Raw genomic sequence first — 23,249 nt, 5'->3', positions numbered from 1 at the left:
AATATTCTCATGCAACTCTCTAGAGCAGCCGTGGGCAAACTACGGCCCGCGGGCCGGATCCAGCCCGTTTGAAATGAATAAAACTAAAAAAAAAAAAAGACCGTACCCTTTTATGTAATGATGTTTACTTTGAATTTATATTAGTTCACACAAACATTCCATCCATGCTTTTGTTCCGGCCCTCCGGTCCAGTTTAAGAACCCATTGTGGCCCTCGAGTCAAAAAGTTTGCCCACCCCTGCTCTAGAGTGTCACATCTTAGCCAAAAGATTGTCAACATCTTGATCATATTTCCATAGTGAGATGAATTTTGGGTCATCAAGAGACTTGAGAGAGGAATTGATTTTTCTTATGGATTTTAGAAGTTTTTCTTGTCCAGCAATTAAGACATTTTGCCATCATTGTTTTTCACCTTCTTATTCTAAGGACCATTCTCTGGCAATTCATTGGAAGCCCATACTTTGTCTTGAAATAATATATTTCAGATGCATCTGGGTCATCTCAGATAATTAGAGCTGGGTGTGTACCACAGAGAGGTTGTGGTCAGGGATGTGCATATAAAAACAGAAAGGAAAGAAAGTCTCTGGAGAATGCAGACAACCACATTTGATTAGAGTAGATTTTGTCACCCATGATAATTTTTATTATACTTTACTAGAGGCCTGGTGCACAAAATTCGTGCATGGGCGTAGGGGGTCCCCTCAGCCCAGCCTGCACCCTCTCCAATCCAAGATCCCTCTCACAATCCAGGACTGCTGGTTCCTAACTGCTCACCTGCCTGCCTGCCTGCCTGATCGCCCCTACTGGCCCCCCTGCCAGACTGATCACCCCTAACTGCCTCTGCCTGCTGGCCTGGTCACCCCCAACTCCCCGCCCCCCCCCCCCCCCGCCAACCAGGTCGCCCCCAACTGCACCCCCGCTGGCCTGGTTGCCCCTAACTGCTCCCCCTGCCAGCATCGTCACCCCTTACTGCCCTCCCCTGCTGGCCTGGTCACCCCCAACTGCCCCTCTGCCACCTGGTTGCCCCTCACTGTCCCCCACTGCTGGCCCAGTTGCCACCAGTTGTGCCCCCTGCCGGCCTGGTTGACCCTCACTGCCCCCTTCTGCCAGCCTGGTCACCCCTCAGTGTCCCCCTGCCGGTCTGGTCGCCCCACTCAACCTGCTTGTTCAGTCGTTTAGTCGTCCCTCACTAACCCCCCTGCCGGCCTGGCCGCCCCACACAGCCTGCTGCTCAGTCATTTGGTCGTCCCTCACTAACCCTCCTGCCAGTCTTGTTGCCCCACTCAGCCTGTTCGATCGTCCGTTAGGTTGTGATGGCCCTGGTTCTTTATATATATATAGATGATGCAACCAGCAGAGAAAATAGCCTAAGTTCTGTCAGTCACTGACCTGGACAGTATACTTTATAGAAACTCTTACATGAGTGGCGGTATAAGCAAAAGGGAGCCTGTATCAGCTCTTGTTACTGGAAGGAGCATAGCTACTCCAACAGCCTTGCAATATCTCTTTGCCCTTGCTTCACTTTCTGTTAGCACCTGGGAGACCTCACCACGACTGTTTCAGTCTTAAGGCACCCACCCAGCATCCGTGTGTGAAATCCTAAGTAAGGACTCGTCGTCTGTTTGACATGGCTCAGGTCACATATTTATCCCTGGGGCAGTTGTTGGGACCAGGTGGCCAGCCTCCTGATTGGCATCTCCTCTAAAATGAAAGAGAGTGTAAGATGGGTCCCCAAAGGAAGGGGTTGCTGTTGTGAAACCAAAGGATTCTGGACACTCATGGCGGCTAGCACCCCCATAAGCCTTTGTTCATAGTAGGTCCTCAGGAGATTTGTCTAACTAAATTGGATGAAACTGACCCAAAAGAATCTATTATTTTATAAGGTTTCTCTTTCCATGGTTTCAGTTACCTGAAACAGTATTAAAACAGTATTAGTGGCCCAGTGCATGAAATTTATGCATGGGGGTGGCAGGGTGTCCCTCAGCCTGGCCTGCACCCTTTCCAATCTGGGACCCCTCAGGGGATGTCCGACTGCCAGTTTAGGCCCGACCCCTGTGGGATTGGGCCTAAACTAGCAGTCAGACATCCCTTTCACAATCCGGGACCACTGGCTCCTAACCGCTCACCTACCTGCCTGCCTGATTGCCCCTAACCACTCTGCCTGCCGGCCTTCTTGCCCCCAACTGCCCCCCCCCTTGCCAGCCTGAGCGCCCCCAACTGCCCTCCCCTCCTGGCCTGATTGCCCCTAACCATCTCTGCCTTGGCCCTACCACCATGGCTTTGTCCAGAAGGACATCCAGAAGGTCTCCTGATCTAATTAGCGTATTACCCTTTTATTAGTATAGACTAGAGGCCCGGTGCACAAAAATTTTTGCACTCGTGGGGGGAAGGGGGTGTCCCTCAGCCTGGCCTGTGCCCTCTCGCAGTCTGGGAGCCCTTGGGAGATAACAACCTGGTGGCTTAGGCCTGCTCCCGGATGGCAGAGGGCAGGCCCAATCCCTAGGTGCAGCCCCTGGTTGGGCTCAGGGCAGGGCCGATTGGGGAGTCGGGGCTCTGCCCCCTGTCATGCACAGAGCAGGGTGGATTGGGAGGTTGCGATGCCACCCTCAGTCACGCTCAGGGTAGGGCCGATTGGGGGGTTGGGGCACCACCCCCTGTCACACCCAAGGCAGGGTCGATGGGGAGATTGCGGCGCCATCCCCTGTCACACACAGAGTAGGGCCAATCAGGGGTTGGGGCGCTGCCCCGTCATGCACAGAGCAGGGCCCATCAGGGGGGTTGGGGGCTCCTTACCCTGTCACGCACAGAGCAGGGTCAATCAGGGGGTTGGGGAGCTCCCCCCTGTCACACACAGAGCAGGGTCGATCAGGGGGTTGGGGAGCTCCCCCCTGTCACGCACAGAGCAGGGCCCATCAGGGGGTTGGGGAGCTCTCCCCTGTCACGCACAGAGCAGGGCCCATCAGGGGGTTGAGGAGCTCCCCCCTGTCACTCTCAGAGTAGGGCCGATAGGGGAGTTGGGGCACCGCCCACTGTCACACACAGAGCAGGGCAGATCAGGGGGTTGGGGCGCTGCCCTCTATCACCCACAGAGCAGGGCTGATCAGGGGGTTGGGGTGCCACCACTGTCACACTCAAGGCAGGGCTGATGGGGAGGTTATGGCTCTACCCCATCACACACAGCAGGGCCCGTGCGGGGGGGGGGGGGGGGACGGTTGAGGCGCCGCCCTCTATCACCCACAGAGCAGGGCCGATCAGGGGGTTGGGGCGCCGCCACTCTCACTCTCAGGGCAGGGCCAATGGGGAGGTTATGGCTCTACCCTGTCACACACAGAGCAGGGCCCGTGGGGGGGGAGGTTGGGGCACCGCACCCTGTCACACACAGAGCAGGGCCGATCAGGCGGTTGGAGAGCTCCCCCGTATCAGGCACAGAGCAGGGCTGATCAGGAGGTTGGGGCGCCTTCCCCTGTCACGAACAGAGCAGGGCAGATAGGGAGGTTGTGGCCCCACCCCCTGTCACACACAGAGCTGCAGGGCAGTCGGGGTTTGGGCATGCCCCCTGTCACGCTGATCCCGGTGCCGGGAGGCCTCTCGGCTCCGCTGATCCCGGTGCTGGGAGGCATCGCGGCTCCGCTGATCCCGGTGCTGGGAGGCATATTACCCTTTTACTATATAGGATAGAGGCCTGGTGCATGGGTGGGGCTGGCTGGTTTGCCCTGAAGGGTGTCCTGGATCAGGGTAGGGGTCTCCACTGGGGTGCCTGGCCAGCCTGGATGAGGGGATGATGGCTGTTTGCAGCTGGTCACACACCCTTCAGGGTGGGGGTCCCCACTGGGGTGCCTGGCCATCTGGGTGAGGGGCTGAGGGCTGTTTTCAGGCTGGCGGGTGACTGAAGCTCCCAACTGCTCCTTTTTTTCTTTTTTTCTTTTTTTATTCTGGGCCAGCTTTAGCTCTGGCTCCAGCCCTGAGGCCTTTGCTGCTGAAAGCGGGTATCTGGTTTGTTTGGGTTCTATAATCGAAACAATGTATAACTCCAGCTCTGAGATCCCGGCTGGCTGAAAGCAGGTTTCTGGGGTTTTGTTTAGCTTCTATATTTGTTACAATGTTTCAAACTGCAGGCTCAGAGTCCGGCAAGGCAGGTGGGAACGTTGGAGTCCTCCGTCACTGAAGCAAGCAAGCCTCATGTTAGTTTCAAGCTGCCTGGCTGCCGGCTGCCATCTTGGCTGGCAGTTAATTTGCATATCGCCCTGATTAGCAAATGGGAAGGGTAGCGGTCGTACGCTAATTACCATGTTTCTCTTTTATTAGATAGGATAGTTATAATTGTGTTATTATTAGTTATTGTTGTTAACCTCTTACTGGGCCTAATTTATAAATTTAAAACATGTGAGTGTATAGAAAAAACATGGAATATATAGGATTTGATACTATCCATGGTTTCAGGCATCCACTGGCGGTCTGGGAGCTGTCATCTGCCCTCTTGAGGTAGCTGCCTTATCGTTGGGTTTTTTTCTTTATCCTGGTTTTAATTTCCTGAATTAGTGTTATGAAGACGTCTCAAACATTTAAAAAGAGTTAGTGTAATTTGGGAGAATTTTAAGACTTCAGCTTGATGTCTTTTTTTCTTTTTTTTGAAATTTTCCTCACCTGAGGATATGCTATTTTGGGGGGTTTTTTAGAGAAAGGGTGAGAGAGAGAGAGAGAGAGAGAGAGAGAGAGAGAGAGAGAGAGAGAGAGGGAGGGAGAGAGATGAAAGAGAAACATTGATAGGTCAGCTCCTGTATATGCTCCGATTGGGGATCAAACACGAAACCTAGGTATGTGCCCTGACCAGGAAATGAACCTGCAACCTTTTGGTGTATGGGACAATGCTCCAACCAACTGAGCCACTTTGTCCAGGCTCCAGCTTGATTTCTCTTCTGCCATAGTGTCAGGTGTAGGGGCAGAGATAGAGTTGTAAGACATGCATGCTGTCCTGAGGAGCTCCCAGTTAGGAATCAGTCAACCTGTAAGGAGATAAATTACAGAATAATATCGTTTGTGTGATCTAAGTAGACATCACTTGCTACTTGGTGTGTGTTGTCAATTGAAATGTCAGTATACGCCCAAAGAAAGTATTTGGTATAGTTGATATTGAACTTTTTCCTATTAACAATTAGGTAGAATAGGTGACTTTTTAAAATTATACCCACTTGAAGTGAAATGGGAGAGAACAGTTTAAGAGGGTCTAGGGACTGAGTAAAGATAACCATCCCCCAAGGACCTTGCCTGGATCAGAAGGGGATGGGAAGCTTGGCTACTTAATTAGAGAATCAGGCCTGAGCTGAAACCAGGGTGGTTTCTCATAAGTTTAATGTGAATATTTCTAATCCCATCATCTGACTACACAGACCATTTTTTCATTTACTAGCAGGACTGGTATATGGAGTGGGGGAAGTAGAATGGGGAAAAGGAGGAGTTGGCCTTTTGGGAACCTTCTACTCTGGCCCCAGATGGAAAAACCCAGGTTGGGATCAGGAGGGTGAGAGCAGGAGTGGATTTTTTGCCCCTTTCTTCTAGACTGTGTTTCTTTACATAAGGCCACAGGTGTTACACATGTCATATCCTAAGTTCATACTTCTGGAGGGCCAGAAATTCATCTTTCATCTCTGTATCTCTGTTGCCTAACATAAGCAGTGTTCAGTAGAGGCTAATGGATGACTAGAAGACTATGTAGATTCGCCCAATAGCCATGAAAGGTGACTTCCCTGCTTAAGATAGTCTCCTCTGTGATGTTGTGTGGATCAGCTCCTTGTTGTCTCCTTCACAGCACTGCTAACAACGCACCATTTCATTTGTCTTTGCCTGTCTCCCAGGACTAGAATGTTTGCTGTCAACGAGGACTGGGATCATTGTAGATCATAAACATTTGTTGAAGGAAGGAAGAAAGAGAGGAAGGGATAAGAAGGAAAAAGAAGAGTTTTCAAAATGCTCTCTCTGTGGCACAATTTAGGCTTGGAGAGAAAGAAGGTAGAGGATACAGCCCCTTTATTTATAAACTAGAGGCCCAGTGCACAAAATTCATGCACTGGAGGGGGGTAGTCCCTCAGCCCAGCCTACGCCCTCTCACAGTCCTGGAGCTCTCGGGGGATGTCCGCCTGACAGCTTAGGTTCCCTCCCGAAGCCATCAGGCAGACATCCCTGTGCGGAGAGCAGGCCTAAACTGGCAGGTGGACATCCCTCTCACAGTCCAGGACCCCTCGCTCCTTACCACCCGCCTGCTCACTGCTTCTTAGTGCTGCTGCAGAGGCTTCTGGCTGAGCGGCGCTCCCCCTGTGGGAGCGCACTGACCAACCGGGGGTTAGCTCCTACATTGAGTGTCTGCCCCTGGTGGTCAGTGCATGTCATAGCGACCAGTTGTTCCACCATTCGGTCGATTTTCATATTAGCCTTTTATTATATGGTATGAATCAGTTTTTTCCTGACTAGACTGTGAAGGTCTAGGGGTAAGGTCTGTGTCTCTTTTCACATCCACACTGCCTACCACTGTGTCCCACACATAATAGGGTCTGAGTAACAGTTAGTTGAACTAAACCACAGAAGGTAGGGAGAGATATTTAAAACTATAATCAGAATTTAGAGATTAAGGAACCCAGTAAATCTGGAGAAAATCATGCTAAATGTGTTTGCATTTCCAAACTGCTTAAAATTTCCTAAATTCTGAGTGACCAATGAGATACACAGTAATTAACAGCAAGGAGAATGGTATTTCTAATGAATTGTCAACCTGATGGAATTGTCTCAAGCTTTATAGCACAGCCTGTACCTTTCAGGGTCTTACCAATTTGGATAAGGACATAGGATTTTTCAGATTTGATCATCATTTAAAGCTGGAAAAGAAAAGGTGGCTAGTACACTGGAGAATAGAATCAGTATTCAAAAATATCTTAGGCCCTAGCTCAGCCGTGGGCAAACTATGGCCCGCGGGCCGGATCCGGCCCGTTTGAAGTGAATAAAACTAAAAAAAAAAAAAAAAGACCACCCTGACCAGTATGGCTCAGTGGATAGAGCGTCGGCCTGCGGACTCAAAGGTCCCAGGTTCAATTCCAGTCAAGGGCACGTACCTTGGATGCGGGCACATCCCCAGTAGGGGGTGTGCAGGAGGCAGCTGATCGATGTTTCTATTTCATCGATGTTTCTGACTTTCTATCCCTCTCCCTTCCTCTCTATAAAAAATCAATAAAATATATTAAAAAAAAGAAAGACCGTACCCTTTTATGTAATGATATTTACTTTGAATTTATATTAGTTGACACAAACACTCCATCCATGCTTTTGTTCCGGCCCTCCGGTCCAGTTTAAGAACCCATTGTGGCCCTCGAGTCAAAAAGTTTGCCCACCCCTGCCCTGGCTGGTTTGGCTCAGTGGATAGAGCGTCAGCCTGTGGACTGAGGGGCCACAGGTCAAGGGCACATGCCTGGGTTGCGGGCTCGATCCCAAGTAGGGGGTGTGCAAGAGGCAGCCAATCAATGATTCTCTCTCATCACTGATGTTTCTCTCGCCCCCTCTCTGAAATCAATAAAAATATATTATTTTTAAAAAGAAAGGAAAAGAATTGTTATGAAAAAAAATCTTAGATTGAAATTATGCATTCAAACCAATAAATTCATTGTTTAAAGAAGGTAAATGTGAACTATTTAGTTTCAGAAAAACTAGTCATATCAATTCAGGATTTGGTGAGGATACCATCTAACCTGACAGTAGCTCCTGGAGATAAAATGGGAGGTTTTGGATTTGTTCACACTTCCTAAATGTTAAGTGCATTCTGGTAGGGATGCTCTATTCTTACCTGGGGACCCAGAGCTGTGCCTTAGATTCAGCAATGTTATATGAATGTGGCTTTGAAATGTATGGGATTGCATTACGGGGAGTCAAGAATATTAAAAAGAATGTTTATGTATCCAGTTTTATTAATGGAAGCAGAGTGTAGATCAGGGAAAGTAGATGGATGATCCCATCCTGTCTGCAGTTCTGACTCCATCTGGAGTACTTGGAAAGGTTACTTATGAACTAGGGTATGTGCAGAGGATAACAGCCAAGATGGCAAAGGATACTGACATCTATAATAATAAAAGTGTAATATGATAATTAGACTGGACAGCTGAACGACCTTCCAGAAGTCATTCCGGATGAAGTCGTGGCAGTGGGGGCCGAGGCAGAGGCAGTTGGGGGTGATCAGGCAGGCAGGCAGAGTGATTAGGGGCTATCAGGTAGGCAGGTAGAGTGGTTAGGGGTGATCAGGCAGGCAGGCAAGTGGTTAGGGGCAATCAGGCAGGCAGACAGAGTGGTTAGGGGTGATCAGGCAGGCAGGTGAGCAGTTAGGGTGATCAGGCAGGCAGGCAGAGTGGTTAGGGGTGATCAGGTAGGCAGGTAGAGTGGTTAGGGGTGATCAGGTAGGCAGGTAGAGTGGTGAGGGGTGATCAGACAGGAAGGCGAGTGGTTAGGGGTGATCAGGCAGGCAGGCAGAGTGATTAGGGGTGATGAGGCAGGCAGGCAGAGTGGTTAGGGGTGATCAGACAGGCAGGCGAGTGGTTAGGGGCAATCAGGCAGGCAGAGTGGTTAGGAGTGTTCAGGCAGGCAGGCAAGCAAGCGGTTAGGAGCCAGCGGTCCTGGAGGGATGTCGATCCCTGCGGGATCAGGCCTAAACTGGCAGTTGGACATCCCCTAAGGGGTCCCAGATTGTGAGAGGGTACAGGCTGGGCTGAGGGATTCCCCCCCCCCCGCCCCAACCTCCCCGTGCACGAATTTCATGCACTGGGCCTCTAGTCCTAATAAAAGAGAAACATGGTAATTAGCCGTACTCCGCTACCCTTCCCATTGGCTAATCAGGGTGATATGCAAATTAACTGCCAGCCAAGATGGCGGCCTGGAGCCAGGCAGCTTGAAGCGAACATGAGGCTTGCTTGCTTCAGTGACGGAGGAAGCTAACGTTCCCCGCCTGCTGCTGCCAGCCTCTGAGCTTGCAGTTTGAAACATTGTTACAAATATAGAATCTAAACAAACTCCAGAAACCTGCTTTCAGCCAGCCGGGATCTCAGAGCTGGAGTTGAAACAGTGTTTTGATTATAGAACCCAAACAAACCAGATACCTGCTTTCAGCAGCAGAGGCCTCAGAGCTGGAGCCAAGCCTCAGAGCTAAAGCTGGCCCAGAATAAAAAAAAAAAGAAAAAGAAAAAAAGGAGCGGTTGGGAGCTTCAGTCACCCGCCAGCCTGAAAACAGCCCTCAGCCCCTCACCCAGATGGCCAGGCACCCCAGTGGGGACCCCCACCCTGAAGGGTGTGTGACCAGCTGCAAACAGCCATCATCCCCTCACCCAGGCTGGCCAGGCACCTAAGCGGGACCCCCACCCTGATCCAGGACACCCTTCAGGGCAAACCAGCTGGCCCCCACCCGTGCACCAGGCCTCTGTCCTATATAGTAAAAGGGTAATATGCCTCCCAGCACTGGGATCAGCGTGACAAGGGGCAGTGCCCAAACCCCCTGATCGCCCTGTGGCTCTGTGTGTGACAGGGGGCAGGGCCACAACCTCCCTATCCACCCTGCTCTGTTCGTGACGGGAAGGCGTCCCAACCCCCTGATCAGCCCTGCTTTGTGCCTGAGAGGGGGGAACTCCCCAACCCCCAACCCCCCCCCCCACGGGCCCTGCTCTGTGTGTGACGGGGTAGAGCCCAAACCTCCCCATCGGCCCTGCCTGAGTGTGACAGTGGCGGCGCCACAACCGCCCCCCACGGGCCCTGCTCTGTGTGTGACGGGGTAGAGCCATAACCTCCCCATCGGCCCTGCTCTGAGTGTGACAGTGCAGTGCCCCAACCCCCTGATTGGCCCTACTCTGTGAGTGACAGGGGGCAGCGCCCCAAGCCCCTGATTGGCCCTGCTCTGTGCATGACAGGGGGTGGTGCCCCAACCCCCCAATCGGCCCTACCCTGAGCGTGACTGAGGGTGGCATTGCAACCTCCCAATCCGCCCTGCTCTGTGCATGACAGGGGGCGGCGCCCCAACTCCCCAATCAGCCCTGCTTTGAGCCCGACCAGGGGCTGCACTTAGGGATTGGGCCTGCCCTCTGCCAACCAGGAGCAGGCCTAAGCCAGCAGGTCGTTATCTCCCGAGGGGTCCCAGACTGCGAGAGGGCACAGGTCGGGCTGAGGGACCGCCCCTCCCCCGAGTGCACAAATTTTTGTGCACCGGGCCTCTAGTCCATATAATAAAAGCCTAAGCGACCGTTATGGCAGAACGACCAGTCACTATGATGCACACTGACCACCAGGGGGCAGACGCTCAACATAGGAGCTGCCCCCTGGAGGTCAGTGCGCTCCCACAGGAGGAGCTCCACTCAGCCAGAAGCCAGGCTCATGGCTGGCGAACACAACACCGATGGTGGGAGCCTCTCTCGTGGTAAGGAGCGAGGGGTCCCAGACTGCGAAAGAGATGTCTGACTGCCAGCTTAGGCCTGATCCCCGGGGCCTCTAGTCTTGTTATAAAAAGGAGAAAGGAAGGAGCTTTGGATGCTTCTAGATGAGATAAATTGAACTGCGAAAGAGGGATTACATTTAATATCCATTGCTTCAGGGAGGAATGGATGGGTACTTGTTTGAGTCTTTACAAGTCTGATTTTACTGTCTTTCTGCTAGCTCTTGCTCATAATACTTTGACTTTGTGCTTTTGATTTTTGACTGTGAATTCATATTCCTTGGAAATTTATCTGTAGAAATTCTTTGAGGCTTTGAGCTGAAGCTTTGTTCTTCCATAGCAGATTTGCTTTTGTTTTTGACAGACACCTAGGGACACCCAGCCCAAGTTTGTACTTAACAGTATTGACTTGTGGGTTTTTGGACCATCACAGTAGTGTGTAAATTTAGATTGCAGATCCAAATGTAGGCTAATCTGTTGATACAAATATTTCAATGCAGATATTTTTCCTCTTACACCTGTGTCAAGGTTTATGCATAGCAGGTGTTGAATTGTAAAAATCAAACGTTGAGATCACCTGGTTTTGGCAAATACGCTCAAGAAAAAAAACAGTTTCAGTTTGTATACATACCTTCCTGTATTTCCACTTTCACTAGTTTTTTGGCCATCCAGGATTTCATACATTCTTGCTAGCTTATATATTTTTTAAAAGATTAAAAATAAATATTTTATATTAACTTGTTTTTAATAGGAGGGTTCATCAAGGTGTCAGAAACTGAAGTTCATCTGTTCAGTAGAGAACTTTGGGCACCCTCCTGCGATAGAGATCTTTATTATTGACAGCTTACTAACCATATTTTTGGGAGGGAGGGGGGGACATAGGAGAGATTCCTGTATTAACAAGAAGGTTGTTATATAGATAACCTTTTGGGTCTCTTTCATTATGAAAGTATATAGTTTTAGCTAAAGTAATCATTTTTTGTTTCTCTGAGGAATTTACTGTTTGGAACTGGGTTAATATTATTGAATGACATTTATATCTGATTCCACTAGAATGAAAGTTGTGAATATATGTCAGTTATTAGAAAACATTGAGTCTGCACTAGAAGTCATCTAATCTGTGTTGTAGTTTTGAAAGCACGTTCTTAATCTGAAATTGTTGAACAAAATTAGATTGGTTCTATAGCCCTCGCTCCAGTGTAAACACAAATGGAATATTTGTGCAGGGTTGGTATTTTTTGAGAGATGTTGTACTTTTCATGTAGAAGTCAGTTAAGATGCCCAGGACTTACATTTTTTTCTGTCAAGGAATTACTGAAAAGCCCCCTTTCCTATTCTCAACCTGGACAATTTTATATCATCTTTCAAGATCCAACTTGGTCATCTTCAGTGTTTTTCCCAGAATGACTCTCAGTGAACAGAATGTCAGATGAGACATACTGTTTTAAAAACATGCTCCTGCCTTCATCAGTCTGATGCTTTTGGTTGCGTAGAGGTTATTGAAAGAAATGAAAAACTTAGATTGCTTTATTAAAGGTATGTTTGAAAAATTGAGCCATCAGCTTTTCAGTGACTAGGTTACCAGTAAGAACTATTTTCAGTTTAGCTCTGGATTAAATAATTTTTCTGTGCAAAAATAATTTCCCATTAAACAAAGCAGTTTGCAAAGGACCATCTCTAATTTTTTTATTGTTATTTTTTATCCTCACCCAAGGATATTTTTCCATTGATTTTTAGAGAAGAGTAGAAGAGAGAGGGAAAGGCAGAGAGAAGCATCATCAATTGGTTACCTCTTGTACACCCTCTGACCAGGATCCAGGCTCGGGAGGAGCCTACAACCACAGTACATGCCCTAGACCGGAATCAAACCTGGGACCTTTAGCCCCTCGGGCCTATGCTCTATGCACTGAGCCAAACAAGCTGGGGCTGCATAACACCATCTCTAGACTCAAAAGCAAATGAAGGAACTCACGAATTTATATGTACTATGGACCTGTTCATTGCACAGTATTCATTTTAATTGGGCTCGAGAAATGTCAGATATGGAAATGGCACTTACTTTCCCTATATTAGTGTACATTAAAGCTTTGCAGATGCAAATGTAAGGGACTCCACAGAGCAATGAAAATTGCTACCTAGCAATAAGAGAAAGGATTTTGAAAGCCTATGTTTGCTGAGAACATATATTATCGTTACAGAGATATAATAGTACACTTGTACAGAGACTTTGAGTCTTCCTGTGCACTGCAAGTATTTTCCCTTTGTATGGTTCTCTGAATCACCTGTCTAGTAAAAAAATGGAATTAGAAAGAACTTTCTCCTCTGGATGTTGTATAAATGATGGTGGGCCCACTCCAATGATTGGGATCAATACATGACTCCTGAGTGAGTCAGGACCCTTAGATTAAAGTAATGGTTCTCAAAATTTTGTTTCAGGACCCTTTAGAACTCTTAAAAATTACTGAGATCCCAATAGCTTATGTATTAATTCATTCACAAATGACAATAAATACATCAAAGCAATGATATCACATGTCATGTAACTTCTGAAAAATTTCACTGTAAAATCATGAGAGACAGAGACAGAGAGACAAAGAGGCAAGGGAGGGAGGGAGAGAGGGAGGGAGGGAGTGAAGGAGGGAGGAAGGGAGGAAGGAAGGAGAAATAGCCAGCCATTTGTTAAGAAAATTATGGTAACTTAAATTCGTAAATATTCCAGCGCATATGGAAGAAATGGGGATGATTTCTGTTTCGGACACATGGCAGTTAACGGGTTAAAACAAAGCTGTGTGTGTACCAGGTATACTGATAAGAGGGTGTGGAACCTGTTGGAAAATGCAGTTTTCATTCTCTTGGAACCTAGGCCATAAATTCAGTTAATAAGTGGGTAAACCTGCTAAGAGTTGAAGACATATCCAGCCCATGCCCAAGTGCAGAATAGTGCTGGATGAATGTGTGCTCACTCCTGCAGAAAGGAGTCTGGGAGGGGAGGGAGACACTGATCCCCCAGAGCCTGTCTGCCCACAGCTTGGTCTGCTCCAAAGCCAGACAGGCAGCTGGAGGAGATCAGGGTACTCAAGAGGATCCGAAAAGCAAACATAGAGACATGCCATGTGGGATAGTTCCTGTGAATGGGGAATTAATTCTATTTCAAATGTCAATAAATCATGAGAATAAGGCTTACGTAATTCTGCTAGTAAGGTAAAATGCCTTGAGGATATTCCAGTGACACTTTAGAAATCAAGATCAAGGAATCTAATTTGGTGTTAAAACCCAAATCTGAAATTATCTACAAGAGAAAAGCTACTAAATATATAGCACACAGTTTAGGCCCGCAGGGGTGGGCAAACTTTTTGACTCGAGGTCCACAATGGGTTCTTAAACTGGACCGGAGGGCCGGAACAAAAGCATGGATGGAGTGTTTGTGTGAACTAATATAAATTCAAAGTAAACATCATTACATAAAAGGGTACGGTCTTTTATTTCAATAGTTTTATTCATTTCAAACGGGCCCACGGCTGGTTTAGGGTGATGCAGTCAAAGTATAGCAGATGTAATTAGTTAATTATACGTAATTCTGTTTCTAACAAGTGATTTGAAAATTGAGAAGGGTTGGTCTTTCCTCTTCCTCCCCTTTTTTGTACTCAAATGATTTTCAGAAACAGTTCTTCTTCCCCAGACTCCAGATTGTGGCTATCTTGTGCCCAATTGCATCTTTAAAAGGTAACTCCAATTCCAGTAAATCCAGATAAGTTGGAATTCGTTACTTGACATTTTCCAAAATCCCAGGTTTTAAGGCTAGATATATTACAAAACCAAATGCTTCGTTTATGGCCTGCCCACAAAATAGAAAATGATGTTTCTTACGATTTTATGCAACCATGTCCTGCTGATTGTTTCCTACCTCCAGAGTTGTTAAGGAGCAAAAAAAAAACAAAACAAAACTCATCATCTGTTAATGCTGCTGAATTCTTCAGGAACGTCCTTAGCCAAAATAAATGATGACTGTGCCATCTAATTTCTCCTCTTTCTCACTTTCCCATCTTTTTCCCCATGGGTAAGTCTTCCAGACTTTCAAGGTCATGATCACTGTTAAAAATCAAATACCCAAATTGTGTTGTTGTACTTAGGCTTAAAGTCAGTGATTCACTTGGAATTGGGATGCTTCCATAAAAAAGGAAATGTGGTTTAAATGGGCATTTAACTGTTTAATAAAGTTATCTATGGTCATCCAACAAGTATTCTAAGTATACCTGTTGCCACAAGGTCAGCTTTTTTGTTTCTTTTGTGGGGCTTCTCAGTGGAGTCTTGAGGCATGTATTTGTATTCCGTATCTACACCAGGCTGCTTCCTTGTTTGTGTGATTTCCCAGTAATGTTGCTACATTTTCCTCACCTGATCCAGAAATCTCTCCCTTATGACAGTCTCTGTGTCTGTCCAACCTTTCTTCTTCATCCCTTCCTCACCTATATAATTTCTGGAATTTCCTATTGACCTCTGTCAGCAACTTTTATCCCTCTCAAATCTATGCTCTGTGAACACCAGAAAAAGAGAAATAAGAAATGGTTAAAAGTGCCCATGGGTGGGGGAGAAATAAGTTGGGAGAATGTTGCTTTTCATTAAAGTGTTTCTGACTGGTTATACTTTTTAACCATCCTCTATAATAAAAGCATAGTATACAAATTGTCCCCTCGACCGGGAGGTCATCTGGGAGTTTGACCAGGGGCGGGGCTGGCGGGGGGGGGGGGGGGGGGGAGAAGGGAGTACCCAGCTGGCAGCCGGCAGTCACTAGGGACCCTATCAATGCACGAATTTCATGCACTGGGCCTCTAGTATGCTTATAATACTTTATGAAAGTGAATCAGTTCATCATTCTTGACAATTCCAGAAATGTATTCTAAAGATGTTAATGTGATGATGTTATTCCTCTATTTAAGACCCTTGGATGATGCCCCATTGCCTATATGATATCAACAAACCACTGTTACATATTCCTGTGCTCTGCACATGCCATTCCCTCTGCCATGGATGCAGATCCCATTGATAAGGATGGATCATTGTGCCAGTCTACTTCTCTGGACCTAGGGTTTGCACGGGAACCAGTGGTGCTCTGCCCAGAATGAGCAGGGATGGAGCTATCTTACATGAACTCAGGTGGACTAATTAAGTCTTCTGGATTTGCCCTCCCTGTTTTCCACAGCAGTCTGAGCTATCAGCTGAAGAAAGTCCAGAAAAAATAGGAACCTCCCAACTTCATCGTCGGAAAGTCATTTCCTTGAACAAGCAGATTCTTCAGAAGACCAAACATCTGGAAGAGGTTGGTGTTTTCTTTTTATAATTTTATTTATGTAAAATGAAACTATTCTTCATGAAGGTAAAAATTGGGGAAGGAGTTAAGATTGTTGTGGTAGAATGGTTGAAGGAGGTTCCAGGACAGGGGTCAGCATACTGTGGCCCTTATGCCTATCCATCCTCCACTTCTTTTTGTAAGTAAAGTTTTATTGGAATACATGTGCACCCATACGTTTGCATGTTTTCTGTGGCTACTTTCAAGCTCCAGGGGCAGAGTTGACTAGGTGCAGCAGAGACCACGTGGCCTACAAAGCCTAAAATATTGATTATCTGGCCCCATATAGAAGAAGTTTGCCAACCTCTATTCTAGAAGATCACAGGGCAAGAGTAGCATTTATTCACAAATACTTACTCAGTACCTCTGTGTGCTAAGAACTAAACTAGGCTATGTGGATGAATGAAGAACAAGTTATGATCCTGCTTTCAAGGATCTTCAAGTAATAATGGGAGACATACACTGCATCATTCACACATCTCATTTAGTTACATCTGTGGTAAGTGCTTGAAGGAAGCTTCTGGAGAGCCAAGATAGCGCCTGAGGGGAGACCTGATGAGTAGGCACTGGCTGGGCAGGAAGTCTGCGTGGGAGGTGTGGGGCTTGGGTGAGGGTTTATGCAGTAACATGAACTAAGACCTGAAAGAGGATGGGTCTTGGCCAGTATCTCTTTTGTGGCTGGAGAATCATGAGTGAGGCAGCTGGTTGGCAGAACATGATCAGACAAGATCTCTGAGGTGAAGTTAAGGACAGTGGAAGCCACTGGAGGTTTTAAGTAAGAGAGTAGCAGAATCCGATTTGCATGTTTCAAAGACCATTCTGTTTGCTGTAGGAACATGAGTTCATTGGATGTGGGTGAGAAGGGGTTTAGGGAGAACCATTGGGAGGCTGATCCAGTGGTCCAGACATGAGTTTTTGTGGCTTTGACTAGTGGTGATAGGGGAAATAGAGGAAACCAGATCATTTTTAAGAGAGCTTTAGGAGATGGTGTTCTGTAATACTTGATGATAGATGAAACTGTTTTAGAAAGACCTTCACATATTCTTGAAAAGTAGGCATAAGAGGAAGCTGGGGAGTTTGACTCAGGAACAGTCATTAGAAGACAAAATGTTACATGCTTCAGTTGCATTGGCAATAATATTTAATTAGGAAAATACATGTAGTAGAAGATGGGAATGAATATGGCTTTCTAAAGAACAGTTCACCAGTAGTTCCTGTAACAATTGATTTTCCAAATATGGGTGCCTGTTTGCATTATGAACTTATATATTATTCATCTTTTCAAATCCCACATTGTATATCAAATGGTCCTACCCATTCATTTCTTTGATTGAATTTGTTCTACCACAGCTGAAAAAACAGTAGGCTGGATTTACCAAATGCTCTGTATCATAAGCAAACAAGGATTTCAAGGTGGACTGTGATTTGGTTTTCATTTGATAATTTGTTTGAGCATTTTAATTCACAGCACAGAAAGTATTATCTTTACCCCTGACCCTTGCCAGTGAAAAGAACCTGAAAGTGATTGGTTCAAAAAGGACTCAGCACAGAATCAAATGAGCATGAATCAAGAATGAGGCTTTATCCATCCGAATGTCTTTATCCTCTGAGGAAGGACAGTTTGAGGGATATTGCAGACCCCATGAGCCACATTGTCTTAGCATGAGTAGATGTTTTCTTTCAACTCCTGTCTAAACTTGGAGAGAAGGAATGCCGTGAGCCCTTCCAGTGCAGTCTTGGCACATTCGTAGTCCAGGTGAAAGGGCAGCCTCTCTGAACCTGTTTACCAAGAGCCTGTATTTTTTTGAATACTGCCTAACATGTAGTCAGTAAAGGACAATGATCATTATTGCAGTGGCTGGTGTTGCATGTGCAATAACCTCTGCCTATGTAGCTAGGCCAACTGGATGAGGAAAATGAGGCAGGGACATAGAGATTTAATCAGGGTCACATAGCACGTATGAGGTTGGGGGTCTCAGATGATGATAAACATGTGCCTAGAGAGATTGCTTTAAGGACAAAATGAAAAGATAAACAGGCATGCACTTTTCAATGAACCAAAGCTTTATGCAAACGTAAGACACCAAAGATGAGAATGTTTTTAAATAAGCCTAGATGTGAATATTTTATAAAGATTTAAAATCAACATCAAAATTTTCATAAACATTTTTTCCCAAAAAATTATTTGAGCTATAAGAATATACATTTTTAGTTACTTGCTAAATAAACCCATTTTAATTTGAAATGTCCTATCAAAAAAAAAATCTGAAGCTTCTAAACTTTGATACTCTCCCTAAATTTGCCCTGCTACAAAAGGTTGCTCACCTCTAGGCTAGCTGGTGTACAGAATGTTTTCATCTTCTAATAGTGTCTGATTGTATCTGTCAGAAGTCACAGGGCAACAAACAACAAGCCTTTTGTGTAAGAATCCAGCTCTTTAGAGCTTCAATCCTAGTCCCTTCCATTCTTTCCTCAACTGCCTCTCTGGCCACCTCATCTGGCCTTGTATGTCCATCTCACACTTACTTCTTTGGTTCACACTGAATAGAGAGCCACAGTGAGAGAGTAGCATTTATTCACAAATACTTACTCAGTACCTCTGTGTGCTAAGAACTAAACTAGGCTATGTGGATGAATGAAGAACAAGTTATGATCCTGCTTTCAAGGATCTTCAAGTAATAATGGGAGGCATACACTGCGTCATTCACACACCTCATTTAGTTACATCTGTGGTAAGTGCTTGAAGGAGGCATCTGGAGAGCTAAGATAGCACCTTGAGGGGAGACCTGATGAGTAGGCACTGGCTGGGCAGGAAGTCTAGCTAGGACCAAGAGAATATTTTGCAGTGGCACAGAACTACAGTGCCGCTGGTAGATAACTCAGAAGACACCAGAGATTGAGGAAAGAAAGAGGAATCAAGAAAGAAAATATTGCGCTAGCTGGTTTGACTCAGTGGATAGAGCATAGGCCTGTGGACTGAAGGGTCCCGGGTTCGAGTCTGGTCAGGGGCACATGCTCGGGTTGCGGGCTTGATCCTCGGTGGTATGCAGGAGGCAGCTGATCAATGATACCCTCTCATTGATGTTTCTATCTCTCTCTTTCTCTCCCTTCCTCTCTGAAATCAATAAAAATAAATATTTTTTTAAAAAAAGAAAGAAAATATTGGCCCTGTCTGGTGTTTCTCAGTTGGTTGAGCATCGCCCCATGAACTGAGAGGTTGCTAGTTTGGTTCCCTGTCAGGGCACATGACCGGGTTGCTGGCTTGATCCCCAGGAGGCAGCTGATCAGTGATTCTCTCTGATCAGTGTTTCTATCTCTCCCTCTCCCTTCTTCTCTCTATAAAATCAATAAAAACATATTTTAAAAAGAAACAGTCTTAAAAACAAAATGGAAGTATTAACCAGCAGCTGAATTTGGAGGGAAATGAAGGTTAATGAAGAAGAAAATGGAGATAGGAGAATCATGGAGGATTAGAGCAAGCCTAGCTATGGAGACATTTCCTCTTTAAGTAAATATGGTCAGATGAGATGAGGAAAACTCTTGGTAGTTAAATTAATTGGAGGAGAGGTGAGTCTTCCATTCTTAGCAACATCTACTTCCCTGCCAAGATCCAGCCTGTGTGAGTCGTCTTTGAATTCCCAGATGAGTAATGTGACTGTTTCCTTGGGCATCCATCCCCTGGGCCTGTTTGCTGCTGCTCTTCTCATACTTTACTCCCCAGTTTACTAGTCCAGCTCCTTGAGGGCAAGGACTGTGTCATGTTCGAAGTCTCCTCCTACTCACCTCATTTGAGCAGAGCTTTGGATAAATGTCAGGTGTATGGGTGCAGGGATGAGAGAGGGGCGGGATGATAGGTGAAGCAGGCGGGGAAAATGCCAGGATTCCTTCCTGGAGCCCCAAAGAGTATCAAGAGTTAAATCACTAGGATTTCAAGAGAAAAAAACAACAACAAAGAACTTTCTCCGGAAATATTCTCATCTGCCAATTACACAAGCAGGTTAATAAAAGCTCTCATTACAAAGGTGGCTCCCTTTGAAAAGGAAGAAGCCAGAGCCCACCTGCTTCCCTCCTTCATCCCTTCTGCTCTCTGCTTGAGTTGGCTTTCTGGTAGGCTTGTTGAAGTGTAACCATTCATCAGTCTGAAGACTGGTAATTAGAAGTATGATTGAGGAGTCGTGATTTCTGAAGATGATACTATTCTCAATAAGTTGCTTACAGGTTCAAGGATGGGCAAGTTATTTTGTCATAATTTTTGAGATATAGGATAAAATTTCTCATTGTTAGTTTGTACACAGGTAACAGAGTCTGCTACTTCCCCTTTTCAAAAGTAGAAACGAGCATTATGCTAAGTGAAATAAGTCAATCAGAGAAAGATAAATTCACATGATCTCACTCATTTACGGAATATAATGACCAACATAAACTGATGAACAAAAACAGATCCAGAGACAGAGAAGCATCGATCAGACCGTCAAACCTCAGAGGGGAGGGTGAGAGTAAGGGGGAGAGATCAACCAGAGGACTTGTATGCATGCATATAAGCCTAACCAATGGACACAGACACCAGGGGGGTAAGGGCATGAGTAGGGAGGTAGGGGGGCAATGGGACGATAAGGACACATATGTAATACCTTAATCAATAAAGAAAAAAAATTAAAATAAAAATAGAAACGTACAAACCCTTTGAACTTTTATGGAACATTTTCAGATTTCTACAAGTTTATAGATAGCACAATAGCACAATTTTATAGATACAGAAGTTTATATACAAGTTTCAGTAAGAAAAAGGGAAATTACATTTTTGAGATGCAAGTTTACAATTTATATAACTTTGAACGTAAAGGTAATTCATTTTTTTTCTGTTAGTGTTGAAGTCCTAAATCCTTTCTTCTATCTTGTGTTATTTGCCAGCCAGTCATATTCTGTGCTAGAATCCTGAGTGCTGAAATGCAGTGTGTATTCTGTGAATGGGCAAGTTGGTTAACTGAATCAGTTGTATCCATATAGAAAAATTAGACCTGAATGTAAATCCAGGCTTTAACAGTTATCAGCTATAAAGCAAGTCACTTAACCCTTCTGAGTCTTTATTTCCTTATTTGTAAGATAAAGGATAACGTCTTCTCCCATTGAATATAAGGTTCAGTGATAGGATAGGATTTATGCAGAATATCTAGCATATCTTCTGACTTGTACTTGATTCTAATTATATATGAGTTTTCTCTTTATTTGTTGTTGGCAACCTTTCTAAAATTCCCGTGTTTGCTCAGTTTAAATCTTTCTAAGCTTCCATTTTCTCATCTGTGAAATGGGGATATCACCCATATCCATGTTGTAAGGATCAAATGAGAGCCCATGTCTTCTATCTTTCGTTTACAGCTACAGGCAAATCATACCACTCTCCAAGCCAGATACGATGAAACGAAGAAAACACTGACAGAGGTGAGCAGATTTTCCTTCCTCCATGGACCTTCTTAAGAGTCATGTTGACCTACACTGTTAATGAATGCCGCATGTCATCCGTCTGTGTGGAGGAGTCATGATTCCCTTCTCGGGGTTCAGGTCCATTTGGGGGCATAGGACAATCACATGACAGTGCCTGATACGTGCCATAAGTTTATCCATGCTTCCATGTTCTAGCCCAGCTGTGGGCAAACTACGGCCCGCGGGCCGAATGCGGCCCGTTTGAAATGAATAAAACTAAAAAAAAAAAGACAGTACCCTTTTATGTAATGATGTTTACTTTTAATTTATATTAGTTCACACAAACACTCCATCCATGCTTTTGTTCCGGCCCTCCGGTCCAGTTTAAGAACCCATTGTGGCCCTCGAGTCAAAAAGTTTGCCCACCCCTGTTCTAGCCCCATGGTCGGCAAACCGCGGCTCGCGAGCCACATGCGGCTCTTTGGTCCCTTGAGTGTAGCTCTTCCACAAAATACCACATGCAGGCACACAAGTACAGTGCAATTGAAACTTCGTGGCCCATGCGCAGAAGTCAGTATTTTGTAGAAGAGCCACACTCAAGGGGCCAAAGAGCCGCATGTGGCTCGCGAGCCGCGGTTTGCCAAGCCGCGGTTTGCCAACCACTGTTCTAGCCCATCCACCATTTAGGTGGGAGAGATCACTGAGTTGGCTTGCTGAGGAAGGCAGGCTACATAGGCGGGGGCAGGCCACATAGAAAAACATGAGGGGTCATTCACAGTAATTGGCCCCTGCTCCTCAAGCTGCAAGTTGTAGAATAGTTCCAAATACTGAATTCCATGAGAGTAAGGCAGTTTCTGTTTGTAATATGAGAGAATCAGAGTGATATGGTTTGTTGTTCAAAATTACTGAGTAAGCCTAGGTGGGGTGGGATGGGATTGGGTGGGGTGGGGTGGGGGAGGTATCTCAGGAGAAAGAGAGGGTTTACTGGTATATTTTGAAGCATGTGATTCATTTCTAATCCAGGTTACAAGTGTACCATCTCACATCATCATTAGAGTGTTGCTTTCCCCCATGTCTGATATCCTAGGAAACAAATACCTCTGACACCAGCTCTGTTGTGCGGGGAGTGAGATATTCCCCTTGCATTCCCACAGAACTACCCTCATCCGGATCAGAAAAGCTCTCGTTGGGATTTGGGAGCTCAGGCTGTGGCTGTACTCTACAGGGCCTCACTGCAAGTGCCCCACGTAGTACTTTTTGGACTGTGGAAACTGGACTGATGTTCAAAGACATCTCTGGAATCAAACCAGTCCCTATTTTTTAAAATTTTACATGAAATTTACCCATTTAAATTCTTATATATAGCAATATGCAGCACTTGTAAGCCTGAAAACCTGACAAAGCTTTTTAATTCTGACCTAGACTAAACTCTTTGATTATTGTCAGAATGCTTAAAAGGGGCAGTTAGAATAAATTGTTCAAAATTCTTTCTAAAGATGCCTGCATTGTGTTAGGATCAGCTTTCTTTCCGCTTTCTGTGACTACATTCCTTATGGATTAGATGGCAAACTCCTGGGGTGGAATTTCTATGTTGTCTTTTAATGCTGCAAAGTCCCTAACGTGAACTTTGCCAAGTCATGGATCAGTCTTTCTGTAATAATCTGGGAAAGATTAAAGACAAAACATCTTGATATCAATTTCCTAAAACACATATATGCCTTAGGATATAAATCCTAAGTGGCTATAAAGTGGCTTTTTGTACTAAACATTAAATCAATCAAGTATTTATTGAGCCCCTTTCAGAAAGGTAGACTTGTGATTTAAGTCAGTAATAAAAGATAATCTTCCTACCCTCAAATAATAATGGCAGCCAGCATTAGTGTGTGCTGAGTATGCTCTGGGCATGTGACTTTTAATAGTCCATTTTATCTTCCCAACAGCCCTAACAACACACTGTTATCATCCTTGTTCTGCAGATAGGGAAACTAAGGCAGAAAGGTCATGCACAGGGCCAGGCTGGCAGTCTGGCACCAGAGAC

At 45.6% G+C, this 23,249-nt stretch overlaps 1 protein-coding gene across 1 annotated transcript in view; it reads left to right on the top strand.

Moving 5' to 3' along the window:
- Positions 1-23,249, top strand: part of CCDC93 (CCC complex scaffolding subunit CCDC93) — a 95,318-nt gene that overhangs the window by 45,023 nt on the left and 27,046 nt on the right. Inside the window, exons 12-13 of the mRNA XM_081096413.1 lie at positions 15,644-15,760; positions 21,167-21,229. Of these exons, the coding sequence (XP_080952539.1) occupies positions 15,644-15,760; positions 21,167-21,229 (180 nt within the window). The remainder of the gene's footprint in view (positions 1-15,643; positions 15,761-21,166; positions 21,230-23,249) is intronic.

Source organism: Myotis nattereri, assembly GCF_964212035.1.
Source record: "Myotis nattereri genome assembly, chromosome: 7".
Lineage (NCBI taxonomy): Eukaryota > Metazoa > Chordata > Mammalia > Chiroptera > Vespertilionidae > Myotis > Myotis nattereri.
This window is presented reverse-complemented; position numbering and strand designations above follow the sequence as displayed.